This window comes from Girardinichthys multiradiatus, chromosome X (genome assembly GCF_021462225.1).
Source record: "Girardinichthys multiradiatus isolate DD_20200921_A chromosome X, DD_fGirMul_XY1, whole genome shotgun sequence".
NCBI lineage: Eukaryota > Metazoa > Chordata > Actinopteri > Cyprinodontiformes > Goodeidae > Girardinichthys > Girardinichthys multiradiatus.
The window spans coordinates 8,560,882-8,587,957 of NC_061817.1; the positions used below are offsets into that span (position 1 = coordinate 8,560,882).

A 27,076-nucleotide genomic window follows, 5' to 3' on the forward strand; every position below is an offset into this window, starting at 1 on the left:
TAGATTTACAAATAGATTTTTATATATGAACACAAAACTTTAACAATTTAAATGGCTGAATAATGAACAAGATTATAAAACAAGAAAATAAGCCATTAGGGCTCCATTTGTTCAGCTTCACAGCTCTGTGCTTCACGCTATCACTGTTGCTAGGCAACATAAATTACGCTGAGGTAAAGGCAAGGGAAACGCAGACCGACGTAACACCGGCCGCACCATGCTGATTTGGTATGTTTAGCTAATAGCTACAGGTAGCATAAGTGTTGCTGTTTGACCATCATTTGTCTACTTGACGTTTCTTAAAGATGTTAATTTCACTTGGTGATGGACATCCGCCAAGTTCATGTATGCTGCACTGCTCCAGCTCAAAATGCTGTAACGTAAGTTTAAGCTGATGTGAAACGTAAATCGATGAATCTGTGTTTGATTAATCTAAGGCTATCCTCAAGGACCCGGATGTGTGACACAAAAAACAGAATTTTAGAACTGAAATTGAATTTTCGAACTGAAAGTGAAAGTCGGCAAACTGAATTTTCAAAACAACGAAATACATTTTCAATGCAAATTAATTCAGTTTCAAACCATTAAATTCAGTTTTTAAACCAATAAATTCAGTTTCCAAACCAATAAATTCAGTTTCAAACCAATAAATTCAGTTTCAAACCAATAAATTCAGTTTCCAAACCATTAAATTCAGTTTCAATTAAGTGAAATTAATTTCAAACCAATGCATTTAATTTCATATTACACAAATACAGATTCAGTCTGAGAAATTCAAATTCAGTTTCTGATGGCACAAGTTTCTTCCCATATAAGATATCTTAACTAATAACAAACCTTTTATGTGATAAAAAGTTTATGTATTATACAAATTGACAGACATGTCAGACATGTGTGTGTGTGTGTGTGTGTGTGTGTGTGTGTTCCTGTCTTGGTATCACAGTGAGAACCATTTTCCCGATTTCACCATCAAATTGAGGAACGTTTGTACCAAAGTGAGGACATTTTGCCGGTCCTCACAACCTATTTTGCTAACGGTTAGGTTTAGGACTAAGGTGTGAATTGACTTTAGGTTAAGGTTAGGATTAGGTAAGCACTGGTAATGGTTAGGTTTAGGGTTATTGTCAGGGTTAGGGCATAGAAAGGGTTGAAAATGACTGAAAATCAATGGAAGACAATGGGAGTCAACAGATGGTCCTCACTACATAAAGCAAAACAAGAGTGTGTGTGTGTGTGTGTGTTTGTGTTAGAAAGAGAAAGAGAAAGAGACAGAGAGAGAGAGAAACTAGGGCAAGAGTTTTATATTGTATAATAACAACAAACGAGCCTCTTCCTTCCTCACCTTGTCATTGTATGTCTGGAACTAACTTTCTTTAAACAAACTCCCTAAATAGCCTCGGAGTTTAACAAGTTGAAAACTCCCCACATACATAACGTCCAGAACAATTAATCCTACATTCCTATTCTTGTTATAAATTTGATAATTATGCTTGTTTTAAAAGATGTGTTTATTTTCAGGTAGTTATTTTTCAGTTAAATGAAACAACAAATAAATACTTCTGTTTCTTTACGAAAGCCTTTATGGAAGTGATGAAAAAAGACTTTCTCAGCTTTTGAAAAGCAAAGTTGCAAGTACAAATGAAGAACAATTTGTTCTTCTTTTCAGAAAAAGACCCTTAAGCCTCTGCAGTGGCATACAGTGGCATTCAGGAGACAAATTCACGGTGATAGTACAATGTTTAATTTACTATTTCAAATGTGCATGGCTGCTTACCAGAGCTAAGTTGCATATCTAAACATTTAACATAAGTAAAATGACAAGGTTGCCAGTCATTCATGACACACCTTGTCATATAAGAGATTATATACTGCCAGTTTAACAACAAATGTTATCTCAAGGCATTCTATAAGTCAAATCTATATTTGGTAATAAATGATAAAATCAATCTTAATTCACCCAATCATATGGACAGATTCAGTTTCAGTTACATACATTCCAGTTGGATCCTAGGTATGAAACAGTCCAGTCAAATTCATTTTACAATGTGAATTGGTAAACATTTATGTACCAAAGGAAGGCAACCTGATTGCATCGAGTTGTAAAGTTTGAAGCAATTCCTCTTTCTGAGCAAGCATGTGGTGACAGTAGAAAGGCCTAGCTTCCTAGATTTACCTAGAACATACTGGTCCTTCTCAAAATATTAGCATATTGTGATAAAGTTAATTATTTTCCATAATGTCATGGTGAAAATTTAACATTCATATATTTTAGATTCATTGCACACTAACTGAAATATTTCAGGTCTTTTATTGTCTTAATACGGATGATTTTGGCATACAGCTCATGAAAACCCAAAATTCCTATCTCACAAAATTAGCATATTTCATCCGACCAATAAAAGAAAAGTGTTTTTAATACAAAAAATGTCAACCTTCAAATAATCATGTACAGTTATGCACTCAATACTTGGTCGGGAATCCTTTTGCAGAAATGACTGCTTCAATGCGGCGTGGCATGGAGGCAATCAGCCTGTGGCACAGCTGAGGTCTTATGGAGGCCCAGGATGCTTCGATAGCGGCCTTTAGCTCATCCAGAGTGTTGGGTCTTGAGTCTCTCAACGTTCTCTTCACAATATCTCACAGATTCTCTATGGGGTTCAGGTCAGGAGAGTTGGCAGGCCAATTGAGCACAGTGATACCATGGTCAGTAAACCATTTACCAGTGGTTTTGGCACTGTGAGCAGGTGCCAGGTCGTGCTGAAAAATGAAATCTTCATCTCCATAAAGCTTTTCAGCAGATGGAAGCATGAAGTGCTCCAAAATCTCCTGATAGCTAGCTGCATTGACCCTGCCCTTGATAAAACACAGTGGACCAACACCAGCAGCTGACACGGTACCCCAGACCATCACTGACTGTGGGTACTTGACACTGGACTTCTGGCATTTTGGCATTTCCTTCTCCCCAGTCTTCCTCCAGACTCTGGCACCTTGATTTCCGAATGACATGCAGAATTTGCTTTCATCCGAAAAAAGTACTTTGGACCACTGAGCAACAGTCCAGTGCTGCTTCTCTGTAGCCCAGGTCTGGGGAATGCGGCACCTGTAGCCCATTTCCTGCACACGCCTGTGCACGGTGGCTCTGGATGTTTCTACTCCAGACTCAGTCCACTGCTTCCGCAGGTCACCCTAGGTCTGGAATCGGTCCTTCTCCACAATCTTCCTCAAGGTCCGGTCACCTCTTCTCGTTGTGCAGCGTTTTCTGCCACACTTTTTCCTTCCCACAGGCTTCCCACTGAGGTGCCTTGATACAGCACTCTGGTAACAGCCTATTTGCTCAGAAATTTCTTTCTGTGTCTTACCCTCTTGCTTGAGGGTGTCAATAGCGGCCTTCTGGACAGCAGTCAGGTCGGCAGTCTTACCCATGAATGGGGTTTTGAGTGATGAACCAGGCTGGGAGTTTTAAAGGCCTCAGGAATCTTTTGCAGGTGTTTAGAGTTAACTCGTTGATTCAGATGATTAGGTTCATAGCTCGTTTAGAGACCCTTTTAATGATATGCTAATTTTGTGAGATAGAAATTTTGGGTTTTCATGAGCTGTATGCCTAAATCATCCATATTAAGACAATAAAAGACCTGAAATATTTCAGTTAGTGTGCAATGAATCTAAAATATATGAATGTTAAATTTTCATCATGACATTATGGAAAATAATTAACTTTATCACAATATGCTAATATTTTGAGAAGGACCTGTATGCCCAGTAGACCCAGGGTCAATATGAGCAGCTGTCAGCCGTCCGTGTCTGGGGGTTTGACAAAGCAGAGCAAGCACAAAAAAAGCACTTATAAAGTAATACATTCTCTGTTTAAGAAAAGGTGCAAAGAGTCAATAGTAAAAGCAGCTCTGTCAGTGAATTTGTCAAGGATAAGTTCAGAGTGGGATAAAAAAGACAGTAATCATTGGTGCAGGAATTACTGCTTCACTGACTTTGTCCAGGTGAGGGAGAAGGTAAACACAGCCTAACAAGTATCATCTATAAATTGGAAACATGAAGGTGACAACCAGACACAGAAACACAGAACTAGTTGTAAATTTATGAAAACAAAAAACACACAGAACATAAAGTTAATGACAGTCAGGAAAAGTGATCATTATGTCCTCCAGCAACCTAAACCTACAGTATAGATGCATAACTACATAGATAGCTCAGGATAAGCCACTCTAAATAAATAAGATATAAGCTTTATCAAGTCTTAAGTCTAGACGTAAAAGTAAAAAGTGTCTGTGACATCATTTTTGACACTGATCTGACCCACATGCAGAAAGAACACAAGTAGAGAGCATCAAACGGTGAAAAGAAGTTTATTATTTCTAAATTCTACACAGGGATGACAGGGATATGGTCTCTCCAACTGTACGAGAAAAAAGAACTGATAAGAAAACAGGACGGCAATTTATATATAAATATATAAATATAAATATCATGAATATAAATAAATGCTCTTACTAGAGAGTGAACGGAATCCGCCAGGGGAGACGGGGTTTAGGAGAACTGAAGTAGAGCTCACAGCGAAACGTGCTTTCTGTGGAAAGCGAGCGGAAGGTGAAGCAGGAGTTACGTAGGAGGGTGGACAGGTCTGCAGGAGAAGTACGCTTGTCGTAATGTAGCACAGATCCAGTAAAAGGTGAAGATTGCTCAGTCCAGGAGTGTACACTGGTGAACGCTGGCTTTACCTGAGAAACATGAAAAGTGGGGTGGATGCGAAGACTAGGAGGCAACCGAAGACGAACTGCAGTGGAACCGACTAAAGAGTCAATCACATAGGGTCCAATAAAACGAGGAGAAAGTTTCTTAGAAATAGATTTTAGAGGAGTGTCATGGGTGGATAACCAGACTTGTTGCCCTGGGCGGTAAACAGGAGCTGGTCGACGTCTTCTGTCAGCAAAACGTTTGTTGAGTTCAGCAGTCCGCTGAAGGGCCCGGACAGTGGAGTTCCAAACAGCCCTGTAACGGCGAATATGGTGTTGAACAGAGGAGACGGAAACCTCACCCTGGTCGGCAGGAAAAATGGGAGGTTGATAGCCAACTGAAACCTCAAAAGGAGAAAAACCAGTAGCAGAGGACTTGTGAGCATTGATTGCATACTCAACCCAAGGTAGGTGTTTACACCAGTCAGCAGGATTAGAGAATGAAAGGCAACGGAGAGTGGATCCGAGTTGTTGGTTCATTCGTTCCACCTGGCCATTGGACTGGGGATGAAATCCAGAATTCAAGGAGACTTTAGCTCCAAGGGCTAAAGCAAACTGTTTCCAAACTCGTGAAGTGAACTGAGGACCACGATCGGACAGAATGTCCTGAGGAATACCATGGAGCCGGAAGACATGTTTGATCAACAGCTGGGCGGTCTGAAAAGCAGTAGGCAACTTCTTCAGTGGGATCAGATGGCAGGCCTTAGAGAAGCGGTCCATAATAGTTAGAATGGTAGTCATTCCTTGAGAGGTAGGAAGGCCAGTAACAAAGTCTAAAGCAATATGTGACCAAGGACGACCAGGAATGCATAAAGGCTGTAAAAGGCCTGCAGGTGGTTGGTTACAATGTTTATTTCGAGCACAGATAATACAGGCGTGAACGTACTCCTTCACGTCCTTGTGGACAGTAGGCCACCAGAACCTTCTCAAAATAAGGGCCACGGTTCTACTAGTACCAGGATGAGCAGAAAACTTAGCAGAGTGGTGCCAATGGATGACACGAGAACGGGCAATGGTGGGAACAAAAATCTTGTCTTGTGGACCAGTGCCTGGATCAGGTTCCTCCCGCTGAGCGCGGGTAACAAAGTCCTCAATCTCCCACCTAAGAGAACCCACCGTCCAGCTAGAAGGCAGAATGGAGACCGGTTTAAGTTCAACCTCATCAGCAGAAAACTGACGGGACAGAGCATCAGGTTTAGTATTCTTAGACCCTGGGCGATAGGAAATAGCCAGATTAAAGCGGGAGAAAAATAAGGACCAGCGAGACTGACGGGGATTGAGTCGCTTAGCAGCTTGTAAGTAGGCCAGGTTCTTATGATCAGTCCACACAATGACAGGTAAACAGGCTCCCTCAAGCCAATGACGCCACTCCTCCAGAGCCAATTTAATGGCTAACAGTTCCTTGTCACCGACATCATAATTGCGCTCTGCATCACTTAGTCTGCGGGAAAAAAAAGCACAAGGATGCAATTTACCATCAGAAGCAGCAGACTGGGACAGAACAGCTCCAACCCCTAAGTCAGAACCTCCATGGTAAACTGTCTGGTAGTGTCAGGGTGGATAAGGGTTGGTGCACGGGAAAACTTCATTTTTAGAGCTTGAAAAGCTGAATCTGCCTCCGAAGTCCAGGTGTAATGCAACTTAGTGGAGGTCAGAGCCGTCAGAGGTGCTGCGGTCTGGCTGTAGTTCTGTATAAACCTCCTGTAAAAATTAGCAAATCCCAGGAAGCGTTGAAGTTGTTTTCTTGTCTCTGGAATTGGCCACTCCAGGACTGCCTTGATCTTATCAGGATCAGAACGAACCTGTCCACAGTCTGGGTAGTACGCTTCTTTGGGGCTTCTCCACACCGTAACTCTCCCAGATGTGGGGAAAACAGTAAAGGTGGACTCATCAGAAAGCAATACATGTTTCACATTGTCCACAGCCCCTTGCACCATTGAAACCGACGTTTGGCATTGGCATGAGTGACCAAAGGTTTGGCTATAGCAGCGCATCCGTGTATATTGACCCTGTGGAGCTCCCGACGGACAGCTCTTGTGGAAACAGGAAAGTTGCTGTCTTGGTCACAGATGCGCCAGCAAGACGTGCACCAACAATTTGTCCTCTTTTGAACTCTGGTATGTCACCCATAATATTGTGTGCATTTCAATATTTTGAGCAAAACTGTGCTCTTACCCTACTAATTGAACCTTTACACTCTGCTCTTATTGGTGCAATGTGCAATCAATGAAGACTGGCCACCAGGCTGGTCCAATTTATCCATGAAACCTCCCACACTAATTATTATTAAAATATATATATATATATATATATATATATATACAGTGCCTTGTGAAAGTATTCGGCCCCTTTGAACTTTTCAACCTTTTGCCACAGTTCAGGCTTCAAACATCAAGATATAAAACTCTAATTTTTTCTGAAGAATCAACAACAAGTGGGACACAATTGTGAAGTGGAATGAAATTTATTGGATGTGTCAAACGTTTTTAACAAATAAAAAACTGAAAAGTGGGGTGTGCAATATTATTCGGCCCCTTTACTTTCAGTGCAGCAGACTCATTCCAGAAGTTCAGTGAGGATCTCTGAATGATCCAATGTTGTCCCAAATGACTGATGATGATAAATAGAATCCACCTGTGTGTAATCAAGTCTCTGAATAAATGCACCTGCTCTGTGATAGTCTCAGGGTTCTGTTCAAAGCGCAGAGAGCATCATGAAGACCAAAGAACACACCAGGCAGGTCCGAGATACTGTTGTGGAGACGTTTAAAGCTGGATTTGGATACAAAAAGATTTCCCAAGCTTTAAACATCCCAAGGAGCACTGTGCAAGCAATCATATTGAAATGGAAGGAGTATCAGACCACTGCAAATCTACCAAGACCCGGCCGTCCCTCTAAACTCTCATCTCGAACAAGGAGAAGACTGATCAGAGATGCAGCCAAGAGGCCCATGATCACTCTGGATGAACTGCAGAGATCTACAGCTGAGGTGGGAGAGTCAGTCCATAGGACAACAATCAGTCGTACACTGCACAAATCTGGATTCACTTTCATGAGGTGAAGAACAGTTAGGCTCAGTTTTAACACATTTGGCTCTATTGTGAATACATTTGTGGAACAAATAATTTTTTTGATTTGATTAATTTATTTGAAAGGGGATAGTGCAATTTAATAAAACACGTGAGAATTCATGAGTTAAAAAAGCGAAAATTAGCTAAAGCGCTATTTTACGTCTGTAGTCCCCAGGCCAAGATGTTAAAAAAGCAATAAAATACAAAACTATAATTACAACACAGACATTAAATTAGTAAGGACATAAAATTAAACTAAACAAATCCTAACACACAGGAAACAACAAAACATTACTGCTGAAAAAATAGAAACAATAGAATACAGTTTAATAGATAGAGTTTCTATTAATGTTGACAGAAGTATGAATCAACAAGCCATTTTTTCACTTGTTTAGTGTAAAACTTTTATGTTAATTGTCTGATTTCATCTGGTAATATGCTTCCATTGATCCAGTCCACATTTGCTGCAGTTATAGTCAAGTTGTTGATGAAAACAATCTGAAGCTTTTCTAAATCACAAATAAATCAGACATTGTAAGAGTTGCAATAGTTGTTCTACTGGAAAAATATTCTTTCAGGTTTTATCGTTATACAGGTATCTAAGATTTGCATTTAGACTTTATAACTGTAGAGTTATACTTGATTTATTTCAGTTAAGAAATTTCCGGCAGAATTTTTTCTAAAACCCCTCAGGGGTTAACAAGTTAAAACATGTTTTTAAAATATCCCTCTTACACGAAGGCATGGGCAGGTATTTCTTAATATCCCAATTAACATTATTGTAATAATGATACTTGATCCTCCTATTTTCACATGCTAGTGTGAGACCCAGCTCACACTACCATGTATATTTTGCAAAACAAAGATCTATTTCTGCATTTGCCTTCTGTTCACACTCAGTGTTTTTGGTGACAACAGGAATATTTAAAATAGATTTTAAATTAGTCCACATAGTTTGCCCTCTTTGCAGAAAGTCAAGAGCAGGAGGGTCAAACATTTGCAAAAGATGGTTTTTTTCTAATGATAATCAGGGTGCTGGTACAGTAGTAATAGAAATAGAGTTATTTTATTAAAAACACGCACTAGAGATGGAGACACAAAAATAATGAGTAATTTTAGAAAAGACATAGAAGACAATACTCATGCAGTTCAGTTTTGTGTCTGTACATTGTTGTTATGTTCACTTAGGTGAATTATGTTGCTACATACCATCACATATTTATCACAACTGTTTTAAAATTACTCAATAAATTCAAACCTGAGAATTCTCTTCAAGAGACTATGGAACATAAAAAAGCCTTTCTGTGACCTTGTTGTGATAATGTAGCTCTAAAACAATTAAACAAAACTCTTTAGACTAGAGTACCCTCAAAAAACAAAAAACTAATTCCAAGCCTGAGGTATATTTAAGGCTGGTGAAAAAAGTATCAAGGTGGAGCTGGCCATGAAGGTGACAGAAGTAGCAAGCAATATCTAAACTATACTGGATGATCAGGTAATGTCTTTAAATCTCTTCTAGATGTTACTTTAAACAGGTGTAAGAGAAATGGTAACAACTGAGCTTAAAGGAGAGGTTATAGTTCTATAGTTCACTGTTTTTTCATAATAACACTGATAATCACCCACATGATTATTGTTAGCTTCAAGAAATCTGAATGTGGAAGAGTTGGTACTTGATGGGTGGGTCTTATTGAATGAGCCAGAGATCTTTTGCAGAGTGAACGATCCACCTAATTGTTGTATCGAGATGGAGCATGTGATGGCAATAAGCTGACCCCAAGTAACCGCACCAGCAGGATCCATGGTAATGTTTGGATTTGGAAGGGTCACTGAAAATTTAAAAAAAAATTATTTTCTTTCATATTTGATTAATTTCTCATTTCAAATGGAAACATTACCATTTAGCCAGACGGAGGCACTCAGAATGCTGCTGTAGTCCTCATTAGAAACCCTTACTTTAAATTGACACTGGAAGGATCCCTCCTCCTCAAAGGTGACTTGTGGGATATTGAATGTTGCAGAACTGCTGGTAGTTTCCACACTCTGAATGAAAGAACCAGGGGACCTATGGAGGATAAAAGTTCCTCCTACTTGTACGTCAGTGACTGAACATCCGATACTGACACTTTGACCCCAGACAATATTACCAAAAGGATTCATGTTGATTCTGGGCTGAATTTGATCTGTTGAAAGACAGTAGAACAGAGAACCTCATATTCACCAAGTCTTGGACATTGCAATAAAGGTTCATCAATACATTTGAAAAGGTATGAGTTTTGTATTTCATATTGTTTTTTTTGTTTGTTTGTTTGTTTTTTATAAGCTACTATGACATAAATAAATGACTTTATCACTGATGGTAAAAAATTAGTCCTGTCCCTATCTTGGTCCAGTTTACCTATCTGGTAATCTTACTGTTTGCACATTGGAGACTGAATGTTTCCTTTATTAAACCACTGAAACAAACACTGCATATGTTGTTGATGTAATAAACACAATACAGTAAGTTGATTGATCCCTTTGAAACACTGTTTTTCCAGCTGTCTTGTTAACTAAAGTGTCAGGATGAGACGAGGCTAAGGTGCAAAATCTTTTATGCTTGCAAACTGTTATTTTATTTTGGTTTATTCTAATGTGCCAAATAATATTTGTTTATCTAATAATTATTTACTGCTTGATGTATTCAACCATATGCTGGCTATACTCAGATCCTGAGTTTCCTTCCAATTATCTCGTTATTCATTGAGGATGTTTCCATTCTCTAAAGAAATAAAGCTGATTACCAACATTTTTAAATAAGAAAGTGTTTCTTACCTGAACAGATGACACCAGCATCCTGACTATGGACACAATTATGTGTCCCAAATCCAGTGTGGGAGCACTCAGATAAATATTTTTCACTGCCTATACAGGCCACCTCATCAAGCCAGATTTGTCCTGTTCCTTGTTGAAACTGACGGACACTCACTGCTGTACCACAGCCTAGCTGTCTGCAGACCACTCTAGCATCATTTATGTCCCAGTTATCATTGCATACTGTTCCCCAGGTTCCATTGTTGTAGATTTCAACTCTTCCAGAGCACAGAACTGGACCAACCAATTTGATGTTGCCACCTAAGAATAGAATAAGCTGTTATGCATATGTAGTATTTTTAAAACTTGAAATAACATACAGCAGGAACCTGATTTTTTAGCAACTGCACACTAATGTTAATACAAAGGAAGGAAACTCCCCTACGTTTTGGCCTCATATAAAATTAGAAACTGTGATGTGCAAGACTACTTGCTGCAATTTCTGTTAATTATGATTAACAGAAACAGGTCAGTCAAAATTTTTAGACACACTTTCTCATTTAGTGGTTTTATTTACGTTTATGGCTATTTACATTGAACGTAGATTCTCACTGAAGGCATCAAAACTGTGAATGAACACATATGAACACAGAAGCAACTTAAAGTCAAGATAAGAGACAGCAAGGAGGTATTCAAGAAAAACTGGAGAGCAGGCTCCAGCAAAACAATATCAGAGATGTGTGGTCGGGGATGAAGAAGATAACAGGCTTCAAGCAGAAGGACGATCAGACCAATGGATGTCTGGACAGAGGCAATGAACTAAACACATCCTTCAATAGGTTCAGTTCAGAAACAAGCTCAGGATCCTCCTCTCCTGCTCACAGTCAAACAGACATTCCACCCTCCTTTGACCCACAGCTTTTTTTTTTTTATGTTGTCGAATATTTTATCTTCCACCTCAGCCATGTACCCTTCTGCTTCTACATGTTTGCCTTCAACCAAATCAGAAGATGCTGATGCTCCCTTTGCCTCCACCTTACACCTGTGTATCTCAAGAAGTCAAGTGAAGATGCAACTGGAGAGACTGAATCGGAATAAGGCTGCAGGTCCAGATCATGTCAGCCCTAGAGTCTTGAAGGCCTAGACCATCTCTGTGGAATTCTGCTGCACCTCTTCAACCTTAGCCTGGCCCAGAAGAAGGTCCCAGTATTGTGGAAGACCTCCTGTCTTGTTCCGGTACCAAAGAAAACTCACCCATCAGTCCTCAATGACTATAGACCTGTTGCCCTAAAATCCCACATCATGAAGGTCCAAGATAGACTCCTGTTGGTCTACCTGAGTAAGCAAACAATAAACTAGTTTGCTTGTCATGGTGGACTTGGAGTTGAAGATGCCATCATACACCTGCTTCATCAAACCCACTGTCATCTGGACAAAGCCAGCAGCACTGTGAGGATCATGTTGTTTGATTTCTTCAGTTTATTTAAGACAATTCAACCGAAATTTTCTTTGTTAGAAACTCCAGAAGACTGCGGTGGAGGCCTCAATAATATCTTGGATCAAAGACTACCTGACAAACAGACCACAGTTTGTGAGACTGAAGGGTTGTGAGTCTAACCAGATAGTCAGCAGCACAGGAGCACCACAGGGGACTGTACTCTCACCATTCCTTTTCACTCTGTACACCTCAGACTTCCAGTACAAGACAGACTCCTGTCATCTGCAGAAATACTCGAATGATTCTGTAGTTGTGGGGTGGATCAGAGATGGACAAGAAGCTGAGTACAGGAAGGTGGTGGATCGCTTTGTGGCATGGTGTAGAAACAATCATCTCAACTTGAACGTGACTAAAACAAAGGAGATGATTGTAGATTTTAAGAGAAACAGGAATAGGTCAAAAACTATTTCCATCATGGGAAAAGAGGTGGAGATGGTGGAGAAGTATAAATGCCTGTTGCAGGTATTGCTGGGCCACAGCCCGACTGTCTGCAGGCAACATAAGTATCATTCATGTCCCAGCCATCATTGCAGACTGTTCCCCAGGAGGTATTGTAGTATACCTCAATTCTTCCAGTGTATGCTTCACCTGAAACAGCCAATCTGATTTGAGGGTCTTTAGTTACACAAGAAATCACACAGAAAACATTAGTATTTCACAGAGAACAAATGATCAACGTGGTGTTAGATCTCAAACTGGCCTTGCAAAATATCCATTCCCCTTCAACTTATTATATCACACTGAAGTATTTTAATGGAAATATAGGTGACAGAGAAACTGAAATTAGTACAAACAGTTGCTCTTACAAACTACACCCCTTTATTAAAATGGCAGAATCCTGAGACATAAGAAAATCTGAATATTTTAAGCTTTTTGTATCTTTAATATGACATATGTACATTCTGAAGATTTAATTTAATAGGGAACAAAAGTAAAAAGTAAAAAACCTGCAACTGGTAGCAAGTGTGCATTAACTTTCAGATTTAGTTCTGAACTCTTGCTAAGTCCAAAATGTTTTTCATGTGAAACCGTTCTATAGTTTATTTGGATGTTTGCTTGAGCTTAGAGCGATTCAGCAGACACCTGAAGGTCTTACATAAAAACTTACTGTTATTTGTAACTGTTCATGATTTTATTCACTTTTACCACAGTAACCAATACCCGGTTTTATCCAAAGAAAAGCCTTCCATGTTCACCACCATGTTTCACCAAGGGTACAGTATTCTTTCTGTGATGTGCAATCTTAGTTTTTGTTCCAAATATAGTTTTTGGAATTGTTACCCAAAGATATGAGTGTGAGTTTATTGGACCATAACATATTATTTAGCTTTTAGAATGTTTAACCCAAACTGAATGTTTTCAGATTTTCATTTATGAAAATTATTCAAGAAACTTTTTCTCGTTTTCTTTCCACTTGCAATTATGTTCTAATTAGGTTTGTGGTCATAACGTGACAAAATGTGAAAAAATTTATTAATGCTTTTGTAAAGCATCCCTCTAGCAGGACTTTACGATATTTTGTGCCCAAATGAATTCCTTGTTCTTTCCTTGTCCTTGTTCAGACACCACTGTGGTATATTTCAACTCTTCCAGAACATGAAACACTTGATCCAGCTAATATAATTGAATAATCTGTAAATTTTTATAACACAAAATGGAAAAACATGAAAGATCAACAAAGAACACAATATACAAATGTTTGCCATGGGTCTACTTCATACAGGCACTTACTGACTAAAGTATGTTTCACTCTTTTTTCATCACAAAACAACATAGACCTGTTACGGACCTCTCAGGTTTCCGTATTAATTGAGTCAAAATTCTTTATCTTAACTACCCAAAGTCATTGCTCTCTTCATCAATATCAAAGTCTTTCATAATGGTAAGAAAAATAAATCAAGTAAGTAATAATGAAAATAAATGACACAATCTTACTTGAACAGATGACACCAGCATCCTCGTTGTGAACACAATTATGAGTCCCAAATCCACTGTGCCTACATATGCCAAGAGAAGTTTCATTTCCTAAACAGACCAGATCATCAAGCCAGATTTGTCCCGTCCCTTGACCAAAGTAGGCAGACTGAGGAGCACCCAAAGCAGGACCACAGCCTAGCTGTCTGCAGGCCACCTCAGCATCATTTAGGTCCCAACCATCATCACAGACTGTTCCCCAGGTATCATTGTGGTATATTTCAACTCTTCCAGAACATGATGCATTTGATCCTGCTAATCTAATCAGACTATCTAAAAAAAAAGAATTTAAAGTTTGGTTTAACATGAACCACCACAAAATTGTACAATATGCAACAAGGAACCAACCTGATGCAGAAAATGAAGACAGGAAAAAAGACACTGCAAAGTAAAAACATGATGCATTCGGTATGTTTAGGTTCATACTTAACACGAGTCATCAGAATATAACATTTTATTAGAGTATTGCAGATCTGGCGGAACAACAACATTCTGTAAAAAGAAATAGTTAATGTTTATTATTCACTAAAACTTGAAACAAGAACATGAGCCATTCTTTTGTCAATTTGCTAATCAGAACTTTATGCTTTAACTACCACTGTGTTGAACTACATCAGCATGAATAACTAAATAATTAAGGTTTTAAATTTTGACACATAAATATAAGGACACATTCAAGATTAACCAGTGCTGACCCTGTGAATCATTCCCAAACTACCCGCTTTGCTCACCTAAACGCAGCAGATTGTTCACCATTCTGTTGAATGTACGGATGTTATGAAGATTCAATAGAGACACAACAGAAAAGAGTTCTTGCTAAAATTGGTTTCGTCTCAGCTTGTGGTCTGGTCCCTCATATACAACTTCCACAGTACTGATGCATATTATATATAGATGTACAAGTAGTAAAATTCAAGGTAATAAGGTGCAACAAAACTTGTTTTGCCAGCATCTGTGTTTATTATAGGATGTCATGCAGCCTACACCAACATATTTGCCTATAAACAAATAATTTTGTAATAAATGTGGTTAAGTACTTGTGTTACTATTTTACCCAAATAAAATATTTCCAAACGGAGGTACAGTGGATCTAAATAGCATGCAAACCCCTATGAAAATCCCAGACTAGTGTGATGTAAAACATTAACACCATGATAAACTTAAAAGCTTTGCGCACTTTTGATGTGACATCCGATGAACAAACAAGCAAATGTTTCTAAAATAAAAAAAATAAAAGAAATAAAAGAAAAAATAAAAGAAAATTACCTTTCTGTCAACAGTACTTTTTGATATGGACAATATATCTCTTTGCTTAGAGCACCTTTGTGTGAGGAGGGAGTACAGGCATTGGAAAATGAAAACACAATCATCTCTCAGATGCCCCTGAATCTGTTTCCTGTTGCTTATTTGCATTTCCACTTATTAGGAAGTGGGTGCCTTCATGGGCTGTCCATAGGATAAACACAATAAGAAAGAAAATCGCTGTACTAAATCCTTCAAATCTAAATTGCATAGACTGGTCAAACATGAACTTAATTATTCTACACAAAACAGAGATTGTTTTTACAAATACTGTTGAGATTGCTTAAACCTTTATTTAGTTTTTGAAAACACAAATTGACAAAATGGCACCAAGAAAAACTTAAATTGAGACATTTTGAAAACATTAATGCCGTGACTGGCATGGCTGGATGGAATCATTCTACACTAATTGCAGGCTTATCAATACAAAGTTTGGATTTCTGCAACTTTTATTTTATTTGTAAAAACACAAACCATTGTTTTTTGTCAATGGTACATTAGATTGTGAAAAGAGTGAAAACAGCAACTTACAGACCGGCAAACCTGGACTTAATCATTCTAATTTGCCTAAAGTGAAGCCGATCTTTTGTTGATTTGGATTCATTCTTGGACATTTCTTTTGGTGTGAGACCAAAAACTGCCCCAGTTGCCTTTGACTCACAGATCAATTCCTCCTCACATCCCATCATCATGAGGGAATGATCCCAAGGATGCTAACAGCTTAACTTCATTTTAACTCAAAACTTCACTATAATTGAGGATGTGAACTCAAGACTGAATGCAACAGTTTGTCAAAAGGTGATTCAATAATATATTAGTTTTAAATGTGCGTGCACTTCCAGGTTATTGCACCTGTTTTAATTTCTTAGATGACATCATTGTTCAATAGAATTTTACTAGACATATGTCATGAAAGTTTGAAAACGTTTTGGAGCAATTTATTATGCTTCTATCTAAGTCAGGTATGCTTTCTGCAGCAACTTGATTATAAGGTCTACTGACAAAAACATATTTGTTCCCCACAGCGGCACACATTATACCCAGGCTTGTATTTTCTGTATTTAACTCCATACATGAACAGTCATTGCCTCTATTTAAGAGTAAGAATGCCAATCTGGGAAGAAAGCACACTGATAAGCCAGCCAATAACTTTCAACTGTTGTGACTTTGTTCAGTTAAATTGTTTACATTAGGCAAAAAAGAACCAGGTAGGTAATTGCTGTTTGTTTAAAAAAGATGTGTGCATGTTAGAAGTTACAAGACTACAAAAAAGGTCAGAATCCTTTCTTAATCGTTAAGATAGATTTATTGAAAATGATGAACAAATAATCAACAAAAAAACAAAAATCTGTTCATTTACATTAAAACACAGTGACATTATTAGCTGTGATATAAAAAAGCTTTATATCTAAAAATCATAAAATCCTTTCATTTCACAGAAGGTTGCTCACACTACTCTAAATATACCATTAGAAAAAGCCTTAGTGTTGTATTTCCACCACCGGTTAACATTGACCCCCTGTAACCAACCTGCGTCTACTTTGTATTGGACTTCTGCAAGTTCTGCAAGTTCTGCAAGTCACAAATGAAATAAAAGGACTGGGACATGGGGGAAATGGACATGGCTAAAATAAAGGGACAAACCTTAAAGAACAAGGCATAATCGGGAAAGTTTCAAAGAACGTTTTTGTGTACATCACTTTAGCTATCGCTAATTGAAAGTGTCACAGTGTTACTTACAGGGGAGGTTAGACTTCGAGATATCACAGTTTTTTGATAGTAGCACTGGTAATTCCCCACATGATCAGAGTTGACTTCAAGAAATCTGAATGTGGAAGAGTTGGTGCTTGATGATTGGGTCTTAATGTATTGATTACCATGCGGGTAGTATTTCTGCAGAGTGAATAAACCATCTAACAACTGAGTTGAGATGGAGCAAGTGATGGCAACTAGCTGACCCAAGGTAATCGCACCAGCAGTATCAATGGTGATGCTGGGTTTTGGAAGGATTACTGTAAAAAAAACAACAATCTTCATTTCTAATAACCTTTATTCAACTTAATATTACATGTCTAACTCATCCATTGGGCAATCTTAGAAATAATTAGAAAGTAAAATAAAAAAAAATACCATTTGAAAATAGCTGCACGGAGTTACTAAAGTCTGTGCTGAAGTCTTCATTAGAAACCCTAATTTGAAACTGACACTGGTACCTTCCCTCATGCTCAAAACCAATTTGAGGAATATAAAAAGTACCAGAGTTGCTATATGACTTTACAGTCAGACTGAATGCGTCTGAGGTCCGATTCAAGATAAATGTTCCTCCTAGTTGTCCATCAGGGATCGAACAAGTGATGCTGACATTCTGACCCAAGGTAATGTTACTTTGAGGATTTATGGTGATCGTGGGCTTTATTAGGCCTGGAAAAAAACAAAACCATAGAGCTTATTCTTATCAAGTTTGTCTTCAATCTAACAAGATATACAGTTTTAAAAATGAAACAGATGTAGTAAATGTAGCACTTTTAGGGTTTATTGTATTAGTTTATTCACAGCATGTTGTTCATTGAAAAAACTTTCCCATTGTGCATAACCCTAGTTCATTGCTAATTTTCAAATTTTTCATCTGGTGTGAAAGTCAGCATTATTTAAATCAGTTTATATGAAGACGAAGCATGTTTTAAATTAAAATGGTTTCCTACCTGAACAGATTACACCTAAATCCTCACTATGTGCACAGTCCTGTCTCACAGATCCATTTCGCATACATTCAGAGAAATATCTTTCGTTCCCTGTACAGGCCACATCATCCAGCCAGATCTGCCCTGCTCCCTCTCCAAAGTGAAGGAGACCCAGTGCCGTACCACAGCCTAGCTGTCTGCAGAATACTCTGGCATCTTTTAGGTCTTTGCTCACATTGCAGACTGTTCCCCAAGATCCATTGTTGTAGATTTCAACTCTTCCAGAACACCTGTTTGGTCCGACTAATCGTATCAGACCAGCTTTAAACAACAGAAAACATAAGTTAGGTGATATGTTTACAAGTTGAAAACAGAAAATGAACGTAAAACATACAGGGGTTGGACAATGAAACTGAAACACCTGGTTTTAGACCACAATAATTTATTAGTATGGTGTAGGGCCTCCTTTTGTGGCCAATACAGCGTCAATTCGTCTTGGGAATGACATATACAAGTCCTGCACAGTGGTCAGAGGGATTTTAAGCCATTCTTCTTGCAGGATAGTGGCCAGGTTCCTACGTGATACTGGTGGAGGAAAACGTTTCCAGACTCGCTCCTCCAAAACACCCCAAAGTGGCTCAATAATATTTAGATCTGGTGACTGTGCAGGCCATAGGAGATGTTCAACTTCACTTTCATGTTCACCCAACCAATCTTTCACCAGTCTTGCTGTGTGTATTGGTGCATTGTCATCTTGATACACGGCACCACCTTCAGGATACAATGTTTGAACCATTGGATGCACATGGTCCTCAAGAATGGTTCGGTATGCAAGGGAATGCCATGATATGGCAGCCCAAACCATCACTGATCCACCCACATGCTTCACTCTGGGCATGCAACAGTCTGGGCGGTACGCTTCTTTGGGGCTTCTCCACACCGTAACTCTCCCGGATGTGAGGAAAACAGTAAAGGTGGACTCATCAGAGAACAATACATGTTTCACATTGTCCACAGCCCAAGATTTGCGCTCCTTGCACCATTGAAACCGACGTTTGGCATTGGCATGAGTGACCAAAGGTTTGGCTATAGCAGCCCGGCCGTGTATATTGACCCTGTGGAGCTCCCGACGGACAGTTCTGGTGGAAACAGGAGAGTTGAGGTGCACATTTAATTCTGCCGTGATTTGGGCAGCCGTGGTTTTATGTTTTTTGGATACAATCCGGGTTAGCTCCCGAACATCCCTTTCAGACAGCTTCCACTTGCGTCCACAGTTAATCCTTTTGGATGTGGTTCGTCCTTCTTGGTGGTATGTTGATATTACCCTGGATACCGTGGCTCTTGATACATCACAAAGACTTGCTGTCTTGGTCACAGATGCACCAGCAAGACGTGCACCAACAATTTGTCCTCTTTTGAACTCCGGTATGTCACCCATAATGTTGTGTGCATTTCAATATTTTGAGTAAAACTGTGCTCTTACCCTGCTAATTGAACCTTCACACTCTGCTCTTACTGGTGCAATGTGCAATCAATGAAGACTGGCTACCAGGCTGGTCCAATTTAGCCATGAAACCTCCCACACTAAAATGACAGGTGTTCCAGTTTCAATGTCCAACCCCTGTATGTGTGTAATCATTGAGTGGACAGCACCAGAGCAATTTAATTTATCTATCACTCTGTGTCTGTCACCTTTTACAATGTAAAAAATTATTTTTTAATCAAAAGCAAAGTTACACCAGAAAAATTACGTTGATGTGTATTGCTAAACAATTAAGCGTCTAAGTCCTCTTCTTAAAAAAAAACATTTTCCCATTGACTTTTAGTCAAATTTGTTTTAGTTAAATTTGTTTTGCCACAAAAAAAATCCTTTATGGACACATTACTAGCTGTATCTATCTTAAACCCACACCTGGAGATGAGTTAAGAAATCATCTGGTAACCGGCAAGACCTAATTTCTGCTGGACTGTTCTGTTGGAAACTCAAAAAACAGATTTTTTCCTGGTGTTCAGTATACAAGTTGTTACCGACTCAAAGTGTATTTTCAAGATCAGTCAGGTGTTTAAAATTAGGTGAGGTGATTGAAAAGGTGTTTAAAAGAAAACTTTACTTTCTAAAAAAATAACTGAAAGGTTTAGTTTTGATGCTGTTACTTTTAAATGGGGGTAGTGAGACTTCAGCAGATGGCACAGAGGATTGAGGGTCTACGACAAAATTACTTTGTTTTATCCTTTTGAGCTTTCAACCTCTGTCCGTCTTTGAATTTGCTGGGTTTGGAAATGTTGCCAGCCTTTGAAAAAGGTATAGATTGTTTTCAGTTTCTTTAATTTACATTTGTATATATTTAGAAATATATACTTCATACATATATACATTTCCATGGCTTCTTCTTTTTTATATGCATTTGTTAAAAAAAAAAAACTATAAAAAAGAAAAAATCTAAATTCTCCAGAAAATACAGACACAGTCTGATTCAAGTAACAATGCTAACCATGTGACTTGTGGAAATAACGTGCTAAAGACAGATTAATGTGTCACATCCATAATCGCTTTGAATTAAACCCTGTTTTACAGTGACTCCCCTCTCACACATCATCACTGTTCCTACAATAAAAAAAACCGAATCAGCTAAACTGAGGATTGGGAGGTATCACTCCAAAAACTATGGTCAGTGCATTTCTAAAGCATGTTAAAATAACAATAAAGAGCATTTACTTACCTGAACAGATGACACTTGCATCCTGACTGTGGCTACTGCTGTGTGCTCTGAATCCACTAAATGAACATCCACTCAGGTGTGTTTCAGTCCCTGTACAGGCCACATTATCAACCCAGATTTTATCCATTCCTTTTCCAAAGTAGGCAGAGTGAGGGGCAGCTAGTGCTGTACCACAGCCTAACTGACTGCAGACCACCTGAGCATCATTTATATCCCAGCCATTATCACACACAGTTCCCCAGGTATCACTGAAATAGATTTCAACCCTTCCAGAGCACCGGGATGGCCCGACCAATCTGACCGAGTAACCTGATAGGGCATAAATTAAAAGACAGATAATAAATAAATGTTAACACATCTTAGACTGAGCCAAAAGTATTCTCATACAAAAGGTAATCACAAATGCTCAAGAATGCACTCTACATCCCCAAATTGAATAAAATGATGAATATAAAATGAATACTAACAGAATTTCTGGAAAATACAAACATCAGTCTCACCTGTACAATAAACAACAGAATGGTATCCATATTGATATGGCAACAATTTACCGTTCTGACATTCTGTTAGAGAACTTTCATTTCCTGAACAGATCATTTCATAAAAATAACTCTTGGAGGAGTCGTAGCGATAGATCGATGACGCTGGACCACAGCCCATCTGTCTGCAGGCCACATTAGCAGCATTCATGTCGAACCCATTATTGCTGACTGCTCTCCAGACACCATCATAGTATATATCAACAGGTCCACTGCATGATCTAAATACCTGGATTTTATTATCTTAAGTTACATAAGGAAAAACAATAAAGAAGTCATTATTTCACATAGAACAAAAAGATCAGTTGCAGAACCTACTATCCCTCTGCACTAGGTGGCCACATTTTAGGACTCCATCTATATTTTCTTATTTCTCTGATATTTGCTCATCTGATAATCTTTGAAGGTGGATATGAACCCATGAGGATGCAATAGAATGGAGTGAAGATTTGGGATAATCTAAATGTACAATTTAAATATTTTGGCTAAAAGTTGCTTAAAAATGCAACCATAGCCAACCTGCTGTGCTTAATTGTTTTCTTAATGTTTGACAATATATATATATATATATATATATATATATATATATATATATATATATATATATATATATATATATATATATATATATATAGTTGGTAGCACTGTTGCCTTGCAGCAAGAAGGTCCTGGGTTCAATTCCCGACCGGGGGTCTTTCTGCATGGAGTTTGCATGTTCTCCCCGTGCATGCGTGGGTTCTCACCGGGTACTCCGGCTTCCTCCCACAGTCCAAAGACATGCCTGTTAGGTTAATTGGTAGCTCTAAATTGCCCTTAGGTGTGTGAATGAGTGTGTGCATGGTTGTTTGTGTGTTGCCCTGCGATGGACTGGCAACCTGTCCAGGGTGTACCCTGCCTCTCGCCCATAGACTGCTGGAGATAGGCACCAGCTACCCCGTGACCCACCATGGAATAAACGGTAGAAAATGACTGACTGACTATATATATATATTTGAATATCTGATTTTTATCTAACTAATATCTGTTTTTATAATAATAGGCAACACTGCCAGGAAACTTATGAAATTTGATTTCACTATTTTCCAGGTCTTGACAAGTATGGAAAAAGCAAATAAGAGTATGGAAGAAATTTGTATTTTAAGAGTTTATTCTCTCTCTTATTGTCTAAAGTTGTCTCCTCCATTTTTTCCTTGTGTCCTTGCTTCTTTCCTTTTTTTCCAACTTGTCTTGTGTCCTACCTACTTTTATTCCTTATGCCTCGAAAGTTGATTCTGTAAAGGTCTGAAATATTTGCATAAAACATGTGTAGGAACCCTGTTTGTGAATCTATGTGTGTGGTGACAACGGATATTTGTCATTAGCCTGTATTTGTGGACAGGATATTTTTTGACCCCTCAGTAACCACATCACTGTAACCAAGAGAAAACTGAGTCTGAGCTAAAATAGTGGTATGAACAGATCTGCTCACTGTATCTAAGGACTGATATGTATCTTCCTGAAACCATGTGTCTTTTATTCTGTTCATAAAACAGCTGTAATGTGAACATAAAGCATAGGGTCTCATTTAAAACAATATATTACATAATCGAAATATTTTTATAAAAACTTTCTTACATGAACAAATGACGCCAGCATCCTCGTAGTGTTCACAGTCATGTGTTCCGAATCCTTGGTGCCAACATGTGAGAAGAGAAGTTTCACTCCCTCTGCAGTTCACATCATCAATCCAGATCGGTCCATAGCCTTGAGCAAAGTAGCCTGGTGGAGGAATATCCAACAATTGTCCACAGCCTAACTGTCTGCAGACTACCTCTGCATCTCTTGCATCCCAGCCATCATCACAGACTGTTCCCCAGGTGCCGTTGTGGTATATTTCAACTCTTCCAGAGCAATACCCATCTGAACCGGCTAATCTGATCAAATCGTCTACATGTAAATAACAAAAATATGAGTATTAAACAAAGAAAAAAAAGGAAAAAAAAATCTAAAGAAAACAGACAAGTGGACTCACCTGCTGTGGTTAAGGGGATGAAAATAGACACTGAGTAGAGGGGAAAATAATAAATCTGGTTACAGTAGCACATAAAAGTTGGAAGTATTTCCAACTAAGAACAGTGTCACAATGAGTAAATAAATACATTAAATAAATACATTTAATACAGTTGTTTTCATGGTCACATAGTAATAGATTAAGCCTTAATATTAAATATTAAAATGTAAACACTGGCTGCCTTAACACAGATGCATGCTTTATATGCTGCTGTTTAAGTGGTGACCTCCAACTTCCACAGAAGTAAGACCTTCAGGGTTCTGTGCGGTTTTAAAAACATGCTATTTCTGTTTCTAAGTAATTCTGTTCTAGGGAAACATTATTGTCACTATTATATTACATTTTCTATAAATTTCTGCAAAAATACACATGATCAAACTGTAGATAAGGTTTATAGTCTTCTAGTAAAAAATAATCTGACCATTCTCCTGCATACACAAGCATCATGCAAATAATGGCATGTTCTTGTTTCATTCATCTTTCATCATATTCATAATATAATACATTCATATTTTTTATCTAAGTTGATCAAATTTCTTCACTTATGCCTGTTGGAGAAACAGTACAATTTGTACAATGTTTAGCTAATTTGCTGAAGATCTGTTTCTTAACTGGAAACAAGAAGTTAAAATATTTCTTGCTCACATAGAAAGTCAGAGCTTTATATGTTTTACCTGTCTCACACCTAACCTACTCTGCATGCACTGAACTTAAGAAAAAACTTTACATAACAGATATAAAATATACATTCATACTGAGTTTAAGGTAAACCTTAAAGACTTAGCTTGCTCACCTAAAACCAGCCAAAACAGATGGTTGACCATCCTGCTGACTTTGCAGAGGCTATGAAGAGTTGATACAAATACAACAAGGGAGAGCAAGTATAAAATTAATTGCTTCTCTGCTTGTCGACAGAGCAGCAGGGGTCTTTATATACAAAATGTCCCTGTTAGGAGTGTATATTCAGTAAAAACACGCATTCCCTGTTAGGAATGTATATTCAGTAAAAACACAAGTTCAGAACTCAGTGTTTTTTGTAACCTGCATAACCAAACATTTGCATTCCCAGAGAAGTATCTGATCATGTAAATATGATACCACCAATGAATGAATAGGTGCCTTCATAATATTTAAATTACACAGTAAGGTTATTTGTGCCCACCAGTAGATTTGTGATAAGGAAGAACAGACTGTAAACTGTGCAGCTGTTCCTAATGTCAGCTACAACTTTGTTTAGGCAAAGGAAGCACACATACAGGTGGCAACTTGTACAGAAAGGTTAATAGTCGTTTTTCTAAAAATATTCATCAGACTTTCCATGGTTTTACATGTTCTTAGTCATTGCAGTCAACAATTGGTGGAATTTTGATGCAATCATTCAAAAATTATAGACTGCTGGAGATAGGCACCAGCTCCCCCTCGACCCACTATGGAATAAGTGGTAGAAAATGACTGACTGACTCATTCAAAAATTAGTCATAACTGTGTTCTCTCTTCTAAATATCTCTTGCCAGTGACATGCTTTTCCCACAAATAGATATTGAAAGAAAAGATAATATTATTATATTATAATATATGGTTGCAGCAATACTGCAACAGCAGCCATTAGTCTACTTTCCTGAAGCGAAGAAGATAAGAGCTGCCTGGATCCGAGATGGAAAACTGACGAGGAACCGATGGGCTGGTCCCACCAATTAAAGGTAATTGTGATTGGAGTACTTTCTGGCAAACTGCTTCGGACAAGAAACCTCTGAATTCACAACAGAAATGATGTCGAAGGTCGGCATATCTGAAAGACGAACGAGAATGTTGAAAGTAGATGCTGTAGCCACACTGTTCAATGCATCTGTTGGGAAAAGATCCCTAAAGAAAAGGTTGTTGCTGTTGCTAAACAGATCAAGGCTCTGCAAGTATACTTCCTTGTTGCAAAAGTATCTTAAGATATCAACATTTATTGTTAATAATCAAAAATCAGAAATCATTATTATTGAAATAGATCAATTACACATTTAAATGTTTATCTGAATATTCTAACATAAAGTTTAGAAAAATGACACATAAGGTAGTATCTTCAAATCTTGAAACATCCATTGTGTCTGCTGCTACTGTTCCATGCTGCTCAGCTTTGCCTCCGGTTCTTTCACTGCCGCTCTGCTGGCAGTTCCAACATATAAGGAGCTGCGCCCAAAACTCGTACTCTGCCATTTGGTGTCAGGTGACTTTCTACTTCTGATTCTGCATCGTCTCTCTCTGATAGTGACTAAAATATATCTAAAAAAACATCAGATTCTTTACTTCTGCCTGTATTGTCAGCCATCGCAGCCATGGTCACTTTAGGTGCCGGGGTTCCCATACAAAAAAGCGCTATAAAATCACAAAGGAGTAGACTGGAAGTACCTTTTTAGTTAAAATTATGACCATATTTCTCAACAACTGTTCATTTCAGTTGCATGAATTTCCTTCACAAAATATTTTTTAATATTTTAAAATATTTTCCTTTCCATACATGTAATTAGATTTATCATAAATATTCAATGTTGCAGGCAGTTTAAACCTCTGCAGTAGAAATGTAAGGGAGCTAATCCTGCAGATAGAACATTTGGTCAATAAAGGAAGCATCCCCTGCTGCTGTTGACCCTCCAGTTTGATGTTGAAATATTTAGGGTTATAACATCAAAAAGAAGAGGGAGGGTGAGCAGTAAAAAACACAGGAGAAGAAACATGCAGGGGAAGCTAAAACAAATTAAATATTTGATGCGTAAAAATGTAAATTTCAACCCGTTTATTGGCTGCAGTGTGACTTCTAACAGCTGTAAAGTAGCCCAGAAGTCAACCGAAACACTGATTCAGCAAGCAAGATGGGAGGTGGATGTTAAACCAGAGTGTCATTATCAGGCTGAGGGACAGACGGCAGAGGCACATGGTGTAGTGGTAGAGCATGCGTACCATATACAAAGGTCAAAAGTCCTCAATGCAGCTGTCTGAGGCTCGATTCCCGCTCATGGGACCTTTCTGGATGTCTTTTCCCCTTCCCTCTCTCAGCATACCCTGTCTCTATACTGTAAAATAAAGGTCACTAGTGCCACAAAATAAAAACAGAAATATATACCGAACAAAAAAGTGTGAAACAACTGAAAATATGTCTTATATTCTAGGTTCTTCAAAGTAGTCACCTTTTGCTTTGATTACTGCTCCACACACTCTTGGCATTCTGTTGAGCTTCAAGAGGTAGTCACCTGAAATGGTTTTCACTTCACAGGTGTGCCCTGTCAGGTTTAATAAGTGGGATTTCAAGCCTTATAAATGGGGTTGGGACCATCAGTTGTGTTGTGCAGGAGGTGGATACAGTACACAGCTGATAGTCCTACTGAATAGACTGTTAGAATTTGTATTATGGCAAGAAAAAAGCAGCTATGTAAAGAAAAACGAGTGGCCATCATTACTTTAAGAAATGAAGGTCAATCAGTCCAAACAATTGGGAAAACTTTGAAAGTGCCCCCAAGTGCAGTCGCAAAAACCATCAAGCGCTACAAAGAAACTGGCTCACATGAGGACCGCCCCAGGAAAGGAAGACCAAGTGTCACCTCTGCTGCGGACGATAAGGTCAGCCGAGTCACCAGCCTCAGAAATCGCAGGTTAACAGCAGCTCAGATTAGAGAACAGGTCAATGCCACACAGAGTTCTAGCAGCAGACACATTT

At 38.4% G+C, this 27,076-nt stretch overlaps 1 protein-coding gene across 1 annotated transcript; it reads right to left on the reverse strand.

Annotated features, from left to right (window-relative positions):
* Positions 1 to 4,864: 4,864 nt before the first annotated feature.
* Positions 4,865 to 25,702, reverse strand: LOC124863041 (deleted in malignant brain tumors 1 protein-like). Its single transcript, XM_047357282.1, has 13 exons — positions 25,672 to 25,702; positions 23,338 to 23,367; positions 22,941 to 23,252; positions 21,288 to 21,569; positions 20,788 to 21,096; positions 18,089 to 18,388; positions 17,499 to 17,807; positions 17,264 to 17,398; positions 14,046 to 14,357; positions 12,564 to 12,698; positions 10,634 to 10,933; positions 5,705 to 5,959; positions 4,865 to 5,004 (listed from the first exon to the last, which is right to left on the reverse strand). The coding sequence occupies exons 1-13, from the start codon at positions 25,700 to 25,702 to the stop codon at positions 4,865 to 4,867; spliced, it is 2,850 nt and encodes a 949-aa protein (XP_047213238.1).
* Positions 25,703 to 27,076: the final 1,374 nt, after the last annotated feature.